Below are 21,521 nucleotides of genomic sequence, written 5' to 3'. Positions count from 1 at the left end.
CTGTCAGTTTCTCACTGCTGGTGCCTGAACGGTTCGCAGTGATCTGCGCCGGCCTCACAGCCTTCCTGTCGGTGAACCTGTTTGTGACTTACGGGTGGGGCTGGCACAGCGCCTTTCTCTTCGGCTCCATCCTCAGTGCCACCGATCCCGTGGCCGTGGTGGCGCTTCTCAGGGACGTCGGTGAGTGCTCGACGCCCTTCTTACTTTCCTTTATCTCATACATCGCTTCTCTAAGTATTGTCGCAAGCGTTGCGTACACAGGCAATACCCCGGACGGGCACACACACACATAGAGAGACAGAGAGAGATTGTGAAATGATGGAAATGAACCGAAGTTAGGCTTCCCCTCACAGATACTCTTACTGTGGAGAAGTCTGCTTTCACGAACGATGGTTACATACGAGTGTCAGATACACAGTTTTAGGGGAGCGGCGCCTGTGTTTTGTGCACAAGCGATATCCAGCTTACGCGATACTCGCGACGCTCCGCAAAAGCTGTCCCTGTGCGCGTGCGCAGCCACCTAAACACTGTTCGTCAAAGCAGACTTCTCCGCAGTAACAGGCTGTGTGAGGAGAAGCCCGCTTCGGCGCATCCCATTTGCTCTCGCAGGGTGTTTGTATTCGAGTTTCGATACTCGCACCCACTTTATCAATCCGAGTTCAGTAACTCTGAGCGCTGGCCTGGCACGTGATCGCGCATGCGTACGCGTGTGAATGTGTGATTTTAATCACCCTGGACAGCCTTACCAAAGCGATAAACAATGCAGAAACAAAAATTTGGAGGACGCTTAAGCTTCGCCTTCAAGAGTGGAACGCGACAGCGTTCCCGTCGACCTGCCAAGGGGTGTAAGACAATGCGCTACGGCGCAGCGATCACTTATGAGGCGCCCCGCATCGGACTTTGCACCCACCAATCACGCGGTGAGCGCCGAGCAACGCAGCGTTCGGCGCGGCAACGAAACGTGCGCCTGAGCAAGGGGAACGAACCAAAGAACTCGGTGTCTCTGAGGGTGAAACGATGAGCCAAACGACGGGCCTGACGCCTCGATGGGATCGTCCTCTATCTCGCTTGGGAGCACCACGCAGACGCATGACTCCTCCGAAGCAGCTCGGCACACATCGCAGGGGACGCTTTCCCACCAGACGCGCTGCGGCGCAGCGATTACGTCAGAGGCGTCCCGCATCGGACGCTGCACTTAGGAATCGCGCTGTGAGCGGAAAGAGGAGCCGCGTCGCCTAAACATGAGGGTTCGAGTGATGCACGCTGGAAGTTGGAAGTTACCCGCCGTGGTTGCTCAGTGGCTATGGTGTTGGGCTGCTCAGCACGAGGTCGCGGGATCGAATCCCGGCCACGGCGGCCGCATTTCGATGGGGGCGAAATGCGAAAACACCCGTGTGCTTAGATTTAGGTGCACGTTAAAGAACCCCAGGTGGTCAAAATTTCCGGAGTCCTCCACTACGGCGTGCCTCATAATCAGAAAGTGGTTTTGGCACGTAAAACCCCAAATATTATTATTATTATGGAAGTTGGAAGGGGAGAGAGCGAGAAAACTTATTAAACGCAAGGGTAATGGGGCATCCCCGTACCGGTCCCCGCACGGCCCGAAGGGGAGAAGCGGGCGAGTGGCGCGCCACGCGTCGGGGCAGTGCCGCACATTGCGAGGAGGGGTCTTCTGTGTTTGCCGCAAGATGGCTCTGCGTGTGCGCAGAGCGCAGCAGAAGAAATGTAGCGGAAACGTACTTCGCTACTCGTGTAACTGTCGACTTCTGTAAGTTACATGCTCATAATTACCGATATACACCGCAGTATAACTTTCTACGGCATGTTTTTAAGGCAACACCGCATTCACTACAGGCGCCTTTGTACCGCTTAAAGCATCGAACTCGTGGCTAAGTGGTAACGTATCCGGTTCACACTCCGGAGACCCTGGTTCGATTCCCACCGAGCCCATCTTGCAAGTTGTTTTTTATTTATAAAGTGCCTCCCGGTATTTATCGTTCACGGCCAACGCCGCCGACGCCGACGACACCGGCTTTTCTGCGACACGAGCTCCTTAATGCTGTCGCGTTAAAATCACAACTGATGCCAGTGCCGACCCTTCGCACGGCCTACTGCACCGCGTAAGTCGTCAGCGGTGCACCTGTGGACCATGCGCATTCACGGAAACTTTGAAGACGTATTCCCTTATTTTTTTCAGTTTTCTTTCTCTTCTTCTACCACAACTTGCCGTGAGCTCAAGCTCACGCGAAACGCATTCTTGCGAGCTTCGCCGTGTTTTGTCACAATTTCCAACGCGCGCGCGATGCGCAGGCACGTCAAAGATCCTGACCACGATCATCGACGGTGAAGCTCTGCTCAACGACGGCTCGGCCATCGTCATCTACGAGGTCCTCGTGGAGCTGGCCGTTCCCGGAAGAAGCATGACAGGTAGGCCACTCGCCGTATCGACAGCCGTAGTGATTCCGCAGATCACAGGCGTGTCTCCGCACAATGCTGCATTTAGAGCTGAAAGCTGGGCAAGTTGGTTTCTGCGTCGAGTGCATTACAATAATTTCCAGCGGAAAAAAAAATCTAGGAAAACAAGCAAGTAGACAGAAACACGCTGGGAAAGATCCAGCGTCTTTCTGTCTAATTGCTTGCTTTCCTAGTTTTTTTTTTTTGTCTTTCACAGGAAATTCTTATAATGCACTTATCGCACAATCCATTCCTTCTGTCTGTCAGTAAAAAGCGAGTCGTCAGAGAAAAAAGAAATCCTTGTCCCCGATGGGGACCGAGCTCACGCCTTCTCGACTGCGAACCGGTTGTTGTTGTTGTTGTTGTTGTTGTTGTTGTTGTTGTTGTTGTTGTTGTTGTTGTTGTTGTTGTTGTTGTTGTATAAAAAACGGAATGCCTTTCTTAGAGTCGACTGTTCCAAAATTCGAAATACATATATATGAGACACTAATAAAGAAAGAAGAGTAATTAAGACGAAAATATGAACATGCACCTGCACACACAGGCACAAGCACACGCATAGCTTCACTAAACGGGCATTAGCACAAGAAGCACGTTCTACGAAGAGTATCCCATCACAAAAGGGGAAAAAAAGAACAGTGAGAGAAATGAGAGACCGCGCATGTTCTTTCGTATACCTACATATAATAATAATAACAATTTAATAATATTAATTTATTTATTGGTAAAATACAGAAAATTACATGTGCGTAGTATTACATAAGAAGGTCCCGTAGTTAAAAAGTGTATCGGGACCTCTTGTTAGAGACACTTATGATGGTATACAGTGTTTAAAGCAACAGTAGTGCAGGTGAGAGCTGAGAGTAATACCAAAACATGCTTGTAGCATATGAGTAATAAGAACACTTGTTAACATCACGACAATGTAAAACAACAGAATAAAATTAGGAAAAAAAGGCACAATATCACTAAGTATTTATCATTCATGCTTTTAGTTCTCTTTTAAATTGGTATAAAATTTTCGCATTTTTGACTATAAGCTGGTAGATTATTCCAAAGCGATATCGAGGAAAACTCCGCAGTCTGTTTACCACAGTTAGTTCGCACATGTATATATATACATATATACATACATATGTAGCATCCCTATTTGCACATAGACCTGACAGCGGAAAGGACAACACGGCCGCGACGTGAAGACACTGTGCAATGTTTCTCTCTCTCGTCGCGCGGCTGCTCGCCACAGCGGCCGACATTGCGTGGATGTTCTGCCGCATCTCGTTCGGTGGGCCCCTGCTGGGCATCGTGGTGGGCAAGATGTCCGTCTGGTACCTGTCCAAGGTGTTCAACGACTCGGTGATCGAGATCACCGTCACGCTCAGCGCGGCCTACATCACCTACTACCTGGCCGAGACCGTGCTGCAGGTGTCCGGCGTGCTGGCCGTCGTCGCCCTGGGGGTCGTCATCAGCGCGAACAAGGTCAGCATCAGCCCCGAGGTCGAGGAGTTCGTCCACAGGTGAGTTCGGTTCTGCACACTCTATCCGGTTTCGGAGAAAAAAAAAGTTCTGAACTTTTTTACGTTAGAATCTTTGGAGGTTTGCCAAATATTGCCGGGCATTTACGTCGAGGACGATACACTTTGCGCCAAGAAAACTGCACTTTGTTATCAGAACCTGCTGGTCTGTGCGGATATTTACATGAGGATTTTACTCATGCTGTAGAAAACTGTAAGAAGCCGAGGCCCGTACTCAACAAAAGGTGCTTACGCTAGCAATGTACGTAAGAACAATTTTCAGCCAATCCTAATCCTAGACATATTATTATCGAAGGCGACCGCCTATATAAAATCAAAGAGCACTTAGGAACGAGAAGCTTTGTGAATACGGTTCAAGAGTGGTTACATCATGACCATGGCGATGGTATTAGAGATTCCGTTTTTAGCTCTGTGGGTAGGAATTATTCAGTACCAAATTTTACATGCAAGCATTCGCTAGCTTTGTATCGGTAACATTATAAATGGCACTGGAGGCCTCGCTCGCAAAATCATGCAACGCGTAGAAAAGCGTACTAGCCAAGAGGCTACTCTGGTTTGTTGTCGTGATAAACGGACCAACACATGTAAGCGCCGTAGCTATGCCACAAGGAATAAGTAGCTCGCGTGAAATAGCAATCGCGGGAAGTCAGTTGTAATAGCTTCGGCACATGGATGTGGTATGTCTTCTTTACTTGCGAAGCAAGTTATTCTTAGTGTGCGCAACGCTTCCTGAAGCTTCTTGTCTGAAGCCTCGTGCGTGTCATATGTGGCTCCGGAACGTGCAACCGCGCAGAATTTCACTCGTCATAGCAAGTTATACTTAGCGTTAGCACTGGTTCGCGTCATCTTGTATGAATATTCTTTTGTGTCATATGTCTAATCATGCAAAAGAAAAACAAAAAGAAATCCGAAAGAAAGCATAGAGATGTGCACTCCGATATCGAATACTGGAGCCCCCATTCGTCGAGCACACGCTAGATGGCGCCACAATACTTCTTCGCAGCAAACTCGGAGGCTTCACCGAGGCGCGCGAAGCGGCGATTGGTGAGAACACGTACAGTGCGGTCACATATTTAAAGAACACATTGTAATGTGCGACTCTCCCTTTGCTGGCACTCGGGGTGCAAGTGCACACTGAAACTACGTTGAGCTATGCGCTGCAAGGCTGTGTGGAAAGGTGCCGGCGTCGCCAACAGCAAGTCGTCTGCTGCGAAGCCGGGCGATTGCAGACTTGCCGGAGGGAAAACTTCGCTCGTGCTTTACAATCCACACACACGCGTTCCCTTTAACAGTTTACTGCACTGTACATCAGCGCGGCAACGTGAGCAAGGCAGATACTTGCTTTGTACCGCGAGTCCTTTCAATCCCGCCAACAGCCTTTAGTTTTCTTTTGCTTCTTGATTTTACCTAAGTTTTCTTCTTATACTCTCGCGCTTTTCAAGCTCTCTATATTGCCCCATGAAAGTCACCTCCGCGGCTTAGAACTTAGTACCCTCGCATTACGTACGAGTGCTGTAAGTTCGCGTAATGGTCATTCGAAGTGACAAAAACTCGTGGCCTGCTTTATTTTTTTTTTATCGTCCACAGCTTCTGGGAAATGCTCTCCTACCTGGCGAACACGCTCATCTTCATCATCGTCGGCATCGTGATCACCGAGCGATCGCTGTCCTTCATCGAGAAGAACGACCTCTTCCTCATCCTGATCACCTACATCGCCATCACCGTGTTCAGGTGAGAGTGAGAGCACACCTCTTCTATTTAGCGAGGGCCTGGGACTATTTCGTTGAAGCAAATCAAAATAGAGGCACATTAAACGGGAATATAAAAAAAAATTAAGTTAGGCTGCATCGGTAAATTACGCTATCGCAATAGCAGGTCGGCCAATTGAATACCTTTAGTCTGTCTGCGCCCAAATTGCGCGTGTCCCACTAGAAAAAGAGATATGCAAATGAGAGAACGGCAAGGAGATTAACCTGAGTTAAAGCCTCCGGTTTGCTACCCTGCACTAAGGGAAAAGGGAAGTAAAGACGGAAGGAAGAGCGGGGAAGAAAAGAAAGGCGTGAAAGGAAAAGGTAGAGAGCAAGGATAGGAAAGGCGGGGAGGTCAACCGGACGAGCGTTCGGTTTGCTACCCTAACCTGAAGGTAAGGGGGGAATAGAAGCAGGGAGAGAGTGATAACTGCTTGAACGCGGGAGGATGCACAGAAGGATTATATAAACGGTTAACAACTGGCCGGTGCACTTTCACAACTGCCCTAGTGTGCGAATAGCTTTATTATTATTATTATTATTATTATTATTATTATTGCTTCTTTGCGTGTGCCAGCGACGGATGTCGCCAAGGTCTTAGTATTGAGACTCAGAAACTGAACTGCGTCTTACATTTTCCGAAATCACTGTAGAACTTTCGTAAATGGAGTTAAACTCTTTACCCTGCCCCAATATAACAGCTAAGTTACTCCTGCAATCTGTTACTCCAAAAATTAACTGCTTCCTCAAAGGGAGTTGCCAGCATGCCCTTTGTTATTACACTCTCAACAGTATCACACACATCGTGGTGTAACGTGGTTCCACAGTAATAGTCATCGCCATTACTGTAGCTGATTCCGGTCTTCGGCGCATGCGCTGGGTGTGCTTTCTGTGCCCAGAGCGTATAGGGTTGGAGAAACAAAACACTCGAAGAATGGTAAATATTGCTGTGAGACGCTATTGCGCTGGACAAAGTGCAAGGCTGCCGGCTGTGCAGAAGAAACTGCTTCAGCCAGGCGCAGTGGCTTACACATCCTGGCCGACGTTTAAATGGGTGGAAGGAGCTCTACTTGGTCAAATGTGGTTTCGCCATCCTCGGCGTGTTAGTGTTATATAATGGACACGCCCAAGGACGACGAGACTGTCTTTGGGAATGATAGGCCCACTTGTCAAAACGTAGGCCAGTCTGCGTGCGAATCTGAGTGCGTGCCAGTCTGAGTAGGCCAGTCTGAGTGCGTGCCCGTCTAGCGACCTCGACAGCTCGAAACCCCCGCCCCCAATCTATCACCAATGCAATCTCACTGTGTTGCCAAATACGTACGCCACCTTTGACATGACGTCACGCTTTCTTTCTATGGGCAGGGTCTTCCTCATAAAAACGTCTATGCCCGTGACTAATAATACGAGAGCCAGGCATTCTACAAAAAAAAAAAAGAAATCTTGGCGACTCAGACTGACAATTCCTGAAACTGACGAGTGCGCTGCGATGTTAAGTCTGAACTACTCACAGTCTTCCATCTCAGGTTACATGCCAATGCATCGAGGAAATCCGCTTTTTTTTTTCGAATAACCCATGGCGCCACATATCTTCGATCACAGGTGCGCGTCCTTCGAAATAAACATCTGGAACTTAGCTATGTCCGTTGCGCGATATGTATACGTACTTCTGAAGCAAGCCCAGGCTATCCAGAGGGCCCAGGAAAGGGCGGAGCCTCACGGATTTCTGTCCTCTACGTGGGCGTGGCCAGCGGCTACAATGGCCTCCCATTAGGGGGTCCTGACAGCAGCTCCTCAGGATCAAATAAAGTTCGTCGTCTGTCCGTCTGTCTGTCCTCAGCCTCGCAACGCTACTTAAAACTTCCCAGCATGACACATTGACTAAGCGGTACATAGAGTGTAGCGTAGCCTGGATCGATCTGCGTGCCACACACCAACTCCTGGTACGCCAACACCCCCTGCAGATTGCTGATGATCGGCATGCTGAGCCCGATCCTGACTCGGCTCGGCTATGGCCTCAAGTGGCAGGACGCCATCATCATGACCTGGGGCGGGCTCAGGGGAGCCGTCGGCCTCGCCTTGGCGCTGTCCGTCGCCGAGAGCCGCTACATCAACAGGGAAAAGATCGGCAACAAGGTATGGCACTGTCCTTGCAGAAATCCATGATGAATACTTCTTTTGGGGCGAGTTGGTTCATCTTTAAACATATGGGAAACAGCGCAAACAGACTACCACTAACAGACGACCACAGCGCTTGTGTGTACGTGTCTCCCTTCTTGTTGTCGTCTGTTTGAGCTGTTACCCATGTGTTTCAAGAAATCCATGCAGACGTACGTCTGTGAAATTGTGCTAGACCTGAGCAGGGGTGCTGGCTTGGGCTAGATGGTTGCGCACAATTAAACTAACAGCGCGAAACTTGGGAAACAGGAGTGCTTCGTCGCTTGTGTACACGTTCTACATTCGCGCCTGTTAGTTTAAATAATTTGTCGTACCTCTGCTACCCCGACATTTATCCGTCCGACGACTGTAACGCGTGCGGAACCAGAGCGACGCTGCAGCACATGCTGTGGGCATGCACCGGCAGCGAGCAGCAGGAGTCCCCGACGAACGGGATAGAAATGGCAGTCTCGAACCGAGGGGCGCGTTGGGAGGCGGCCCTGCTCAGCCACGACCTCGCCGATTAACTGTGGGCCGTCCGGCAGGCCGAGGAAGCCGCCCGAGTCCAAGGACTCGAGGCCGTCACCTAGGCTGGGGTGCTTATGGCCCCACCCCGCCCGAATCGCCGGAAATTTGCAATAAAGTTTTCACTGACTCACTCACTAATTTACGTGGATTGTATTGCATTATTGCCTTTTCAGACTTGTCTTCCATGTCCTGCATGCTTTCGGACTAGACTATAGACTATAATAGGCTTTGTGCTTCAGTTTATGTAAAGTGTACCGTCTGTCCCAGCAAACGTTATTCAAGCTGTTCAGCGAAACAAAACAAAAAAAGATTTTAAAAAACAAGGTGCAAGATATACAATTAAAAGACCTACGATGCCCGGTCGTCAGCGTTCTGACAACCGAGCACCGTAGTTCTTAAAAATATATTTTGTGCAGTGCTTTTTTTCATCATTTGCTTCTTTGAACAGCATGGCTAACCTTAGTTGGGACACCCTCGACTTCTGCTCTGCTATGAACAGAAGCCAACTTTTACATGCACGTTGACTGTAGACTAAATTGACATTAGTCGACAAAATTAAAAGCGCAAGGCGGTAATCCCACAACGCTTATCATGGGTATGTTCTCTCAACTTTATAACAAATCATTGCAGACGTCCTAAAAATGATCTAAATATTTTTTTTTGTAAGGTGTGCACCATCCTACAGTCGACAGTGTGTGCAGTACACACAAGTTAGCATTTTCATTCCTGTTTGAAACACGTGAGCATTTTCATTCCTGTTTGAAACACGTGATTGTTTGACGATAGTCATATAACTGCTCTCGGTCAGACATTCCCTATCGTCTTCAACTGAACTGTCCGAACCAATTTAATATCCCTCTTCAGGGTCCATTTAACCTCCTGCGTAGGGTAGCAAATCCACCGTGCGTCTTATTCACCTCCCCAGCTGCCTTTCCTCTTTATCTTTCACTCTCTCCCTTTATCTCTTGCAGATCCTAATCCAAGTTTCGGGCATCGTTATCCTGACGCTCCTCATCAACGCCACCACGACCAATTTCCTCCTGAGGATTCTGGGTAAGGTCCGGGGGGGGGGGGGGGTGGCGGACGATTCGGAGCGATCGCACGTTTGTTCTGTGCGCTCTCGGTCGTATAATGGCCGTCGATGACAAAACGGCCCGCGCGCGCACACACTCACGAACGCAGGAATGAACGCCCTGTCGGCGTGGAAGCAGTCCAACATGGTGAACGCGGTGCGGCACCTGCGCGAGGTGCAGAAGCGCTCCCTGCAGGTGCACCGCGAGGACGTGTTCCTGACGGACGCCGACTGGAAGTACGTCGAGCAGTACACTGCCATCGGGAACCCCTACAACCCCAAGGACAGCGGCCAGGACGCGGTGAGGATGGACGGACGCCGCGAAAGACCGCGGCGTCCACGTTACGAACTTCGGAGAAAAAAAATTGGCAGTTGGTTAGCTCGGCTGTGCCAGGATATACGTAGCGAAAGCTAAAGCATAACATGGTTAGCCTTGGTTAATCTTGATTGCAAGTCCAGGTTAGTCTGGTTGTCTAGCTATGTTGCGGCGTTTAGCCAGTCGTTCGGCGCGCTGTTCGTCTGCTTCCTGGGCGATTCCTCTTCATCTCGTTCCGATGTCGATGCCAGGCCTCCTCCTGCTTATCAGAATTGTCGCCGTCTATACTGCCGCCTCAAGTGTAGTTGCGGCGCACGCGAACTCTCCTTTTCAATCCTCCGACATGTTATCAGGCATGAGACGCAGCTGGCGAAGCGAGCTGGGGTGAGCGCAACGACGAGGAACGCGGTGTGACGTCATACCAAACGGCGGCGGCGGAACACCTGTGGCTCGGTGCTACTAGTGGCGCATGCGCAGTAGTGACTAGGGAGCGAAAGAGAGACAGAGAGAGAGAGAAATATCCGCGGCGAGGCGCGCGTTGTGACGTCATGTGCCTCCTCGGAGCACCGCCACGGCGAAATCGCAAGTTCGTGGTCAGTAAAGCTTTCGCTTTAAAAACTGGCGCGGCTCGGAGCCAGAAGAAGAAAAAGAAATGTAGCGCGATTCGATTGCGATCTGACTTGCGGCGGCGTGTCGCGTACCGACGACCCCCTTTGGTCAGGTCCCTAGCGTGTTTCATCACGTTCCGTCAGTCGAAACGTGCAGTTATACGAGCGGCGTATTGCATCGGACGTGGGACACTATGCAACGCGTCTCCTCGACGGTACAAAGGAGCCGACAGAGAGGCGCCGACGCACGGGGAGAGGGGGATCGCTCTCGCCTAACCGAGTGACGGATCGCGTTCGTCGCCGAACGCCAGCTACTGTAGTTCTTTCGAGACGCCCGCGCTGTCGCGGCCGGGAGTGATTTGGTGTGTCTGGACATTTTCGATGCTGCGCTGGAGTGCGCAGGAAAGACAGCCTTCTTGTTCTCCCGCTGCCCTCTCACTCCGTGCCGGCGGCATGAGAGAGTTCCGGCGGCGGGAGAGGAGGATGGCAGTTGCCTTTCCACGCAGTGGTTCGCGCAGCTGGAGCCAGCACACTGTATAATAATAATAAATAATAAACTCTTTTATTATTTCTATAAAACCAAATACATTCATCGGGCCTGCCAAAGCCACATTGGGCTTGACTGGCAGAGCGTGACAGGCAGCGTACAAACTGTTACAATATCGAGAAATAAAGAGAAGAGAAAAAAAAGAAAGAAATAGAGATACAGGGGAGCGATAAATGTATGTACATACACTGATACTCACATTGTACGCATTTATAATAGTTGTACGTATATGCACATATACAGGTTTGAGAAGACATCTGGCGCGTACAAGTATCAACATGCCTCATGATTACTTTGCGTGGCACAAAATGAGTAGATGATTATAAATAACAACATGAGTCAAAAACCACAAATGCTTCTATAAAAGCTGTGCAGGAACAAACATTCTGATCACATTTTTAATCAAAGCCACTCTGTGGTCTACATATACATGACGAACATGACGAACCGGCTTATTATACGTATAGCTACCTGCACCACCGCTACGTATTTGCCGGTCAGCGGCTCTCTTCTCTGCAGGACTACGTGCAATGAAACGACAAACGCTGCAAAACTATATATGCGTATGCATTGCGACAAGTGCATGCGCCTTCAAGCGCACCGCTCCTTGAATTAGCGAATACCTTTCGATAGAGAAGCGCATACGGATAATTCGCCTATACATCCGACAGTCGTCGTCGATGATTTCTGTGCAATCTTATATTCGCTCTTCCTTCCCTTCCCGGTTCCGACAGGACGACCACAACACTGCGTGCAACAGCGCTCTGCCGGCTTACATGTTCCGAAAGCTGAGTCACGTGTCGCTCTGCCCGGACTGCTCGGAGCACCACCTGTGCCAGCCGTCGCAGCAGGAGAAGGACGAGATGCTCAACGAGGCGCGCATCCGCATGATCTCGGCGCAGAAGGTACTACGGCGGAAACTTCTTGGTGCATGCATTCACGCGGTTTCCTGAAGGGATGCCGAAGTTAACCATGCTAAACCAGCTTAGACTGGGAAAAAAAGTATTCTTTCAAAGTTATGCTCACTCAATTGGCGGAAGAAATGGTGATTGCTTATGTGAGGGAAATGACTGCCAAAAGTCCCCTAACTTCGATCTGCTGTGCATTATTCTGGCTGACGCAACGTAAGGGGACAGGAAACACAAGGATTACGGGCAAACTATCTTGTCTTGTCATCGTACTCGAAAGCACTCGCAAACTCTCTAGGCTGAGAGTCCGCGGTTCTCTTTTTTTTAAAAAAGCAACGTATTCGTTTTTTTATGGACAGCCAGTTGACTTACACCAGAGCTAGGAGCTGTCGATATCACTGACGTCACCGCGATCGGGCGCGGAAACTTCAGAGCGGCGTCGCCACCCGCCTTTTATTTTATTTTTTCTATTTTTTTTAATTCTTTGCGCCTTTCCCGATTTACCAAGCCTATACTATCGCAGTAGGAGTGACCGTTTTGATATTGCAGAAGAGAAATTTACTAGTACAATTTTAACTAGTACAAGAGAAAGCTTTAACGCGGGTCCAACTCCGACGCGCCCTATTCAAATACATGTAAAACGCAAAAGCGCTTTTCTGAGATAACCCCTGGGCCTACTTTAATGAAATTTGTTCCATTTGAGAGAAAAAGTTTAATTCTAGTGACTGTTGGAAGCGGAATTTCTATTTAGGTCCTGAATTCTGTTGAAAGAATTTTCAAAATTTTGAAAGTTCGAAAAGAATAGAAGCACGAAGTTTACACATTGATAGCTCTGCATCAAGAATAGATATCGCGTTTCTGTAAACGGCATCCATTAGATCATTCAAAGCGGACAAATTCGGTATGAAATTTATAACTTACGTGAATTGGTTACGTTGCGTACAAGGGTTCTGAAAAAGCTGTATTTTCGTATTACTAAATTTTTTTGAGAATCATATGTGACATATCGATTTTGTCCGTTTTGGATGTACTATTAAATGCTATTCACAGAATTATGATGTCATATCGCATTGCTGAGTTACGGAGTAGTAAACTTGATAGTTTCGTTCTCAGAAAATGTTTGACTTTTGCCAATTATTAATAAAAGAAATTGACGACCTAATTAAAAAATTCGAAACCAACAGTCACTAGATTCCAAGTTTTTTTCTTTTAAACGCAACACACGTCGTCATATTTGGTGCAGTGGTTTTGCCGAGACAAACGAGTTCTCCTTTCACGTGCATTTAGATAGGAACACTCGAGCTAAAGCTTCCTCTTAAGAGGAAGCTTTAGCTCGGGCCCAACTCCGACGCGGCCTATTCAAATACATGTAAAACGCAAGAACGTTTTTATGAGATAACCCCTGGACCGATTTTGATGAAATCGGTCGCATTTGAAAGAGAAAGTTAAATTCTAGTGACTGTTGGAAGCGGAATTTCGATTTATGGCTTGAATTTTCTTAAACGATTTTCAAATATTTGACCGTTTGAAAAAAATAGAAGCACGAAGTTTATAAATTCATAGTTCTGCATCAAGAACCGATATCGCGGTCCTGTAAACGGCATCCATTAGATCATTCAAAGCGGACAAATACCATATGTCATTTTACATCTTACGTGAATTTGTTACGTTGGTTACAACGGTTTTGCAAAAGTTGTATTTCTCTATGAATAAATTTTTTTATATTCATGTGTAACATATCAATTTTGTCCGCTTTAGATGTGCTATTAGATGCAATTCACAGAATTTTATTATCATTTTTAGTGGTTAAGTCACAGAGTTGTAAACTTGATAGTTTCGTTCTTTGAAAATTTTCGATTTTTGCCAATTTTTAATAAAAAATTGACGATCTAACTTAAAAATTCGAAACCAACAGTCACTAGATTTTAAGTTTGTCTTTTAAATGCAACAAACCTCGTCAAATTTGGTGCAGTGTTTGCCGAGAAAAACGAATTCTCCTTTCACGTGCATTTAGATAGGAACACCCGAGCTAAAGCTTCCTCTTAATGCTACGTACTCCGCAATGTCATTTTACACTGAAGCTTCCCGTCACTTCAAGACTTTGTCGCTGTTTTTAGTCCCGTTTTGTGTGAAGGACGTATTGCTAGAGCCTTGACAGATCAAGGAACGAGCCTGCGATATCAGCTTATCAGTTTTCTCTCTCTCTCTCTCTCTCTCTCTCTCCTCGTAGGTACATTACTGGCGTCAGTTTGAGTCCGGACTGCTGCTTCGAGACAGCGCGTCGGTGTTGGTTTCCGCTGCGGACGCCGTCGCCGACAAGCCTGACCAGTAACTATACCGTCTCTTCTATCGAGTATTGTCAAGTTGGTCAACATTATAGCTTTGGTGATACCTTTTATAATCGGCAGCAGCTTCCCTGCGCCGACGCGTGTAGGTACTCCTATGCGATCCAGGTTGTCAGGCTGGGTCTTTCCTTATGTTAGAACGAAATGTGATCGTTTTTTTTCTCGTTAATATTGTTATTATTGGTAAGCAATTATCTATAGCTGCGAGCATACCATGCCTGAATGATGACGTCACGAAGATCGAGCGTGTGAATTTCGCGGTGGCGCCGCCAACCTCCTTTTGAATTTTTTTTTTCGCAATTTTATGGCTTACCAAGCCTCCGCACATGGTAAGACCAGACTGTGATCCACATCAATGTCGGCTAATTACTTAGGACGATGCTAATTACCAAGATTAATTTGCTTACTTAAGCGAATTATAAACTTAATTATCTGACTTGGCCTAAATACTTGATGTAAATTTTATAAACTATCGGCTTTTGAATTATATGCACGGACAGATATTTCGAGTTCGTTGGGGAAAAGAAGAGCAAAGCTGTCACTATAGGCACATCATAAAGAGTGGGAGCAAATATGACCACATATAGTTGCCTCATTTAGAGACAGCAACAACTCCAGTTATTGTTAAGTTTTCAAATATTTAGCTGTCGACAAAAAAAGACAAAACTATTTTTAATGTTCTCGCGACAAAGTTAACCCGTGCCCATTTAATGTATCCCGGCGAGTCCATTGGCGCTGTTTAATTTTAACGCTGCTAGAAAGGCAATCGGAGAAAAATAGCTGGGCTGGGTTACGCGAAAGTGTGGAGCTTTCATTTCCGATTCTTTCCAGATTCATCACTGTGAATGAACTGCGGAAGAACTGGGAGGTCAACAGAGTCTACAAGTGGTTGGTGAGTTGGCATCATTCAGATATATTTCCTTATTCTTGCTTTGATACAGCCTTCACGTTCGTTCGTTCGTTCGTTCGTTCGTTCGTTCGTTCGTTCGTTCGTTCGTTCGTTCGTTCGTTCGTTCGTTCGTTCGTTCATTTTTCATTAATTAATTAATTCATTCATTCATTCAAGATAGGGCCGAGAATGCCCTACCTTGAAAGTGATCCGCGCTTGCTACAGGTTACAAAGCACAGGTGCGCCGAGGACTGATGGCTTCGTGTGTGCTGTGTTCTCGCCGCTTAGTTCGCGATGAAGCGAGACGCAGCACGAAGGGCAATTCGCTAGCTGCTGCTGCCATCTTCGTCGCGCCAATATTTCTGACAGCGACTGTCCCCGGTCGTCGAGTGAGATGTGTTCATATTCCCCTGTGCGCGAATGACAAGGCGCTTGTTAATTTATTCAGTAAGCGAATGTTTACAGCAATTTGTGCAGCTGATGAAACGACTAACCTTACTTTGTATAGCTAATAATTTGCAATCGCAATCAATGTTGACTGACTTTTCCGTCAGCTTTGGTCTTGCCTATAGTGCTTTGAGAATTCTACCTCATCGATCGATTAACGACCCGCCGCGGTGACTCAGTGGATATAGCGCACTGCTGCTGAGAAAGTCGTGGGTACGATACCCGGTCCCAGAAGTCGTATTCCGATGCAAAAAAAAAATAAAGAACGCTCGTGTACTTATATGGTGCACCTTGATGAACCCCCAGTGGTCCAAATTAATCGGGAGACCCCCTCCCCCCCCCCCCCTCAGCTCTACGCCGTCACTCATATGTGTGTGCTGCTTCCGGACGTCAAGCCCCATTATTTGACTCTGTTTTGATCGATCGACACACTTTTTCTATGCGAGGGTAAATGCCTCAGGGCATACAGGGGTATGGGATGGGAGTGAATAAGGATGATTAAATGAATGGAAAAGAGATTTCCTGATCTAATGAAGTCCAAGAGGGATCGATAACGTGGTCCCTGCGTACAAGCAGCGTTATCGCTCGCATTATGCGGCGAAAGTCCAGCTGCCGCTAGGTGCCGGAGCCTCGTCGGTTCCAGGGCAAATCCACAGCAGGTGGTGGATGTCGGCTTCAGCATTTACACCCGATCGCAATATTTGTTTCTTTTTGTCTGGCTCGCGCAGCAAGACCACTTCGTGGACCCCGTGACGGAGAAGCGAGTGTACACGGAGACGCGCTGGCGCGAGAAGATGCCCACCGAGAAGTGGCGGCGCCCGTTCTTCGTGGCCACCCAGCACGCGACGTTCAACTTCGTGCTCACCCTCGTGCTGGCCGCCGACGTCGCCTGCACCATCGCCGAGCTCGTGCTGCGCGTGGGCAGCTGCGGCCAGTGCTTCGCCACCTGGGTGCTGCGGTGGACGAACCTCGCCTTCGTCACCTTCTACTTCTTCGAGCTCGTCTTCAAGGTCGGTCGCGCGGGCGCTGCGTTTCTTCTTTTTTTTTTTTCAAAAGGGGACGGCGATACAAAAATAGACTCGAAGTCATACAAGGCTCCGAAATCTGTTATCCAGAGGGCGCCACCACTAGGGCGTGGATTTGGACACCACCTGTAGGCGCCGCACTCATTCGGTGCACGCAACAAGCGGTGTAGCAAGCGTAACATTTTCTGCACGTGAACGAGGTAGGCAGAGCAATCAACTGAAGCTATAGCGCGAGTTGCTGCACGTGAACGAGGTAGGCAGAGCAATCGATTGAAGCTATAGCGTCAGGATATAGAAAGAAAAACGTTCGAATCCGATGGATGCACCATGGTTTACTCATTGTTTGTTTAAAACGGCGATTGGGTCACTTCCAAAGTCGACAAAGCAATCCGCATTACACGCGCATACGTAAATGCCACGGTGTGCAGCGCTTGCAAAACCAAGCAGCTCGCAGAAGTTGGCTTCTCCCCGTCAAGATATTTACTGCGGAGAAGCCAGTTTTCAAAAACGCACTTTTTGAAATATTTTATAAGGTGTACTGAATAGAAATTAAAGAAAACAAAGTTAGAACACCATTGAAACCACATTCGTAGCAATATATATATATATATATATATATATATATATATATATATATATATATATATATATATATATATATATATATATATATATATATATACCAGAATTGTAGCAGTAATTTCGCCTGTGTTTGCGTGAAGTGACGCATTTTAAACGATTCCGTTGCTGCGGGTGACCCGCAAGTGACGTCATGCCAACCCGAAAGAGAAGTGAATAAAAACGTTGCAGAATTCATCTATGAGAATTATCTATGAGAATGCGGTAGCGTTCCAGCGTTGCTGTCTATTACGACGAGAATGATTAGATTGAATGTGTTTATTGTGACTAGATCCGCGACGTCGATTATGGTGCTCCGCGCAGGAATGACGGCAAACGACATTGAGTAGGGAACGGTGTACGCTGAGTTACCTCTTGCGAGTACGTGATGAATTACACCTCCGGTCCTTCTGCGTGCGGCACTAATGTCGGTGTTTAATTTAAATCACGAGAGAATGGATTTTGTGCACTGTGCCGCTACCTTTGAAGCGCCCCGTTAAAGTAATTTTATTGGTTGCTTGTTTGTGCCTGAAACTAACGTTGACATCTTTTCTTTTTCTTTTTTTAAGGGAACAGGTTTCATTGGCGGCACATATCTTGGCGGCAAAAATTTTTGTTCAGTGCGCCTTCAAAATACGTTCACAAAACCTGGCTTTTCCGCTGTAAAAGTCCATGTGAGGAGAAGCCAGCTTTCAGCGCGTAGACGTCTGACGTGTGCACATGTATTTGTCCACGCGACCCACGCATGGAAAGGATCATGAGATGCGTCGAAAGATACAGTGAATATATATATATATATATATATATATATATATATATATTAGCCTGTGTCCCGTCATTTCGCGCAGTCTTTACCAAGTACAAGCACTTTCAACTTTCAAGCCTATTAGAAAACCAGCCTCGGATAGTTACGCATATAACTACAATGTCTGTGCTGAAGCTTTTGGACTCTGCGACGTTTTCTGCAAACCGTCAGCCTCTATTCACGGGACGTGTGCGCAGTATATCTGTGTGTGTGAGACCGACGACCTCCGATTCTTCCATCGCAGCTGCTGGGTCGCGGACTGCGAGCGCACTTCAAGAGTTACTGGAACGTCGTGGACTTCGTCGTGCTGTGGGCCTCCGTCGCGTCGGCTGCCATCGAGCTGGAGATGGAGCTCGCTGGATCGTGGTACTCGCCGTACATCGTCGCCATCCGGCTCTGCCGCGTCGTACGCCTCCTGCACATCCACCGCCTGCTTCGCGTGTTCCTGGTCAGTGCCGCCTTGTCATTTTTTTTTCTCTGTTCACGCGTCGAGGGATCGCGATCAGATGGTCGCGCTTTGTGGCAAATGTGGCCATCGCAGCAGCCCATCTTGAGCCAGCACCTTGACCGAGTGGTTTGTCCAGCAAGTAGATCCGGAAGTATGCCCTACCCAATTATTAGAGGTCGGACAGTGGGCCTAGATGGGGTATTCATTGATTATTATTATTATTATTATTATTATTATTATTATTATTATTATTAACTTTACTGGGCAAACAATGCTTGTAGTTGGGTAGGCAGATGCAGCGTAAGAGAATGCATAGTAAATGTATGAGGATGGGATGTGTAAAACGTATTCAAGGATAATTGGAAAAAAGTTGTGACATGCGCCACTAATACACATAGAAAACTCTTGAAGTGCATTGTTAAGTTAATAAACGTGTGACTATCTCAGTAAACACCACTCCTTAAAATATCGTTAGCATGATTGAAGCACAAAAGACGCACTGAGACCGAGATGCGTTCGCATATTGTGTCATTCGTTATTTGCCCCCGCTTTAGTACCACGAATACCCAATTACTTTATGTCATTAGCTGCATTTATGTCTGTCGCTGCACATCTATCTGTGGCTCTTGATTAACCCATAACTTAAGTTTATAATTTAGATCGCTATAGCTTGTGTGTCAGTGGACATCTATAAGCCAAAGTTAGAGCAGCATTTGTAAAACCTATTTCGTTATGGCATGCTGCGACTTATGTGAAGCTTGCACCAGCTACTCTTGTGATGCCAGCACATCTATATTTTGTTTGTGAGAACCAGAACTCTGGTGAAAACGACAGCAAATCGCTGCAAACAAAACCCTCCAAGGAGGGAGAATTCGACATGAGGTGCATGACATTATTTGTCCACATGAACTTGCTTCTCGCAATGCATAGATCAATTTGCCTAAGTGCTTGAAGCTAATTCGGTTACATAATATTGGGTTGCTTAACTAAGTACAAAGGCATTGCATGGCTGCACAGTGCATAGATCCGCCATAGGCTTAGCTGTCATGCACAGCTTGGTTTACTGAATGCCAAATTATTAGGAGCAGGGGCAGAAGATTCTACACGCTGGTCTACTGAGCACATGATGTTCAAATTCTGATGTGGCACATATTGCACATGCACATATACTTTGTACTTGTTGCTTGTCCTAGGTCTTGTTAACATATTGCACAAAACTTGACGTGTCTCTTTGTTTTAATCATATTTATTTTTGTTGTACTTCAAGATGCGCTTTCCCTTTGGACCTTAGTGATAGGCCAGCAGTATACTGTAAATAAAAAAGTAACAATAATACACATGTATGCATGAGCATCGTATTGACGTATGGGCTGGCTTCACCTTCGATTGTTGCTGATACTTTACAGCCTGTCGGAACAAAGGTGGCTGGTGTGGTGACTAATCGGGTGAATGAGCAGCTGACGGCTGGCTATGACATTGGCCGTGGCTTCATGATGGGCCAGTATGAGGTCAGCAAGTTCCTGGACCACATGGTTGACTACCAGCCAATCGCCGAGAAGCTTAGAAAGATCTGTGGAGACAGCAGGCTAGAGGTGAGTGGACAGAATACTCGATGAGGGAGCAATGTTTGTTATAAATCATGTCTGCAGGAGTGCAAGTTCTTTCCACGTCTATTTAATTGTCAACTTCAAGGGATACAGTGGCCTTGCTTGCGCAACATGCCTTAGTTGTCTTATTTTATTATCTTTTATTAATAATTATTTTTGGCGTTACCAAAGTAGTACACGTAAAACCAATGACATTAGAAATGTTAATTCAAGGTGAAATTTAAGTGTGTGGTGCATCCTGCAATTAGGTTCATCTAAGTCAATGCAAGAGTATCCTTTCCTTGTACAACTAAGCTTTCATTGAGGCTCAGGTGAAACACAGTAAGCGTGGTTCGCGCTTACTGTATGTACGCTTACTGTCCTTTTCAATTAATAGAAAACAGCTTCAGGTACATGTAAGCCTAAAGCATTGTCAGATTGTTCTAATGTTTTACCTCTATGCCAGACAGAAATCTTTCGAGCTGTTTTTCTTTGTAGTCCTTGTTTAAATGCTCTTGTTCTTTTTTGTAAATAAAGCTATGTTTCTTATACCACGTTTTAATGCCATAAAAACCACATAGGTTTTTATTTTCTTGTACGAACGCTAGAGTTATACCACTGTTCCTTCATTTTGAAATGCTCTCGACAGTACTGCTCTTTAACATGTATTCGTAGAATGTAAACGTGCACTGCAATTCTTTTACAGAGCTGATATTTGTTTCGTGCTTAACCTGTCATAGTTAAATACATATAGACAAAGATGTTGCACAGATTCATGCCACCTGACCTGAGACTGGTACCAGTCGGGTGCAGCTGCCCAGTCAGCCTACCAGTTGTCATCGAAAAAAGTAAACCTACAGAATAGCTGTGTAAAAATGTGATGCAGTAGGGCACACGAATCACAGAAAATTTCGTAATATTTTAAAATAAATGTTTCTTTTCCACACCAAGCTAACATAGCCTATCCTCATTACAATGTAGCCATATCTAACACAAAAAACCCTTCGTTATATTCTATATTTCTTATAAGCATATATTCAGTTAGGATGACTATTTGGGCGAGTTGGTCTAAGTTCATGATGTGAATGCAACCCAAAGAACTGAAGTGCGTGCGGTATAATAGGTGTGTGGTTAACGAAAAGATGTACAAACACTGGTGATGTGTTTTCGTTAACCGTTAACGAATCTTTCTGTTAACCACACACACCTAGCTTCCTGCGCTTCAGTACTTTGCACTGCAATCATGTAACGAAGCACATATTTGTTACACGTTGATACCAGTTGGAAACATTTTGGATTCACCTCATTATAGTATCTGATAATTCGTTATATCAATATCAATTTTCTCAAGGTTCGACTGTATGCTCAATAAGTGGGTATAGTAAATAATGCCAGACTATAGGTACACTACCACTAGCACTGTGGTGATCAAGTGCTTAATGCTTGCTCTTAGTACTAAAAAGTGTGCCATTTTGTGATGCTTGCACA

General features: G+C 46.6%; 1 protein-coding gene across 3 annotated transcripts in view; it reads left to right on the top strand.

Moving 5' to 3' along the window:
* LOC142587915 (sperm-specific sodium:proton exchanger-like) overlaps positions 1–21,521 on the top strand; it is a 289,836-nt gene that overhangs the window by 251,577 nt on the left and 16,738 nt on the right. For all 3 annotated transcript variants that reach the window (XM_075699286.1, XM_075699285.1, XM_075699287.1), the window contains exons 4-16: positions 40–180; positions 2,311–2,427; positions 3,701–3,971; positions 5,577–5,720; positions 7,699–7,870; positions 9,391–9,472; positions 9,602–9,792; positions 11,697–11,867; positions 14,101–14,198; positions 15,047–15,107; positions 16,280–16,561; positions 18,244–18,447; positions 19,854–20,039. In XM_075699286.1, the coding sequence (XP_075555401.1) occupies positions 40–180; positions 2,311–2,427; positions 3,701–3,971; positions 5,577–5,720; positions 7,699–7,870; positions 9,391–9,472; positions 9,602–9,792; positions 11,697–11,867; positions 14,101–14,198; positions 15,047–15,107; positions 16,280–16,561; positions 18,244–18,447; positions 19,854–20,039 (2,120 nt within the window). The remainder of the gene's footprint in view (positions 1–39; positions 181–2,310; positions 2,428–3,700; positions 3,972–5,576; positions 5,721–7,698; positions 7,871–9,390; positions 9,473–9,601; positions 9,793–11,696; positions 11,868–14,100; positions 14,199–15,046; positions 15,108–16,279; positions 16,562–18,243; positions 18,448–19,853; positions 20,040–21,521) is intronic.

The sequence above is a fragment of the Dermacentor variabilis genome, chromosome 7 (assembly GCF_050947875.1).
Source record: "Dermacentor variabilis isolate Ectoservices chromosome 7, ASM5094787v1, whole genome shotgun sequence".
Taxonomy (NCBI): Eukaryota; Metazoa; Arthropoda; class Arachnida; order Ixodida; family Ixodidae; genus Dermacentor; species Dermacentor variabilis.
Note: the sequence above shows the minus strand (reverse complement) of the source record. Positions and strands in the feature narration are given on the sequence as shown.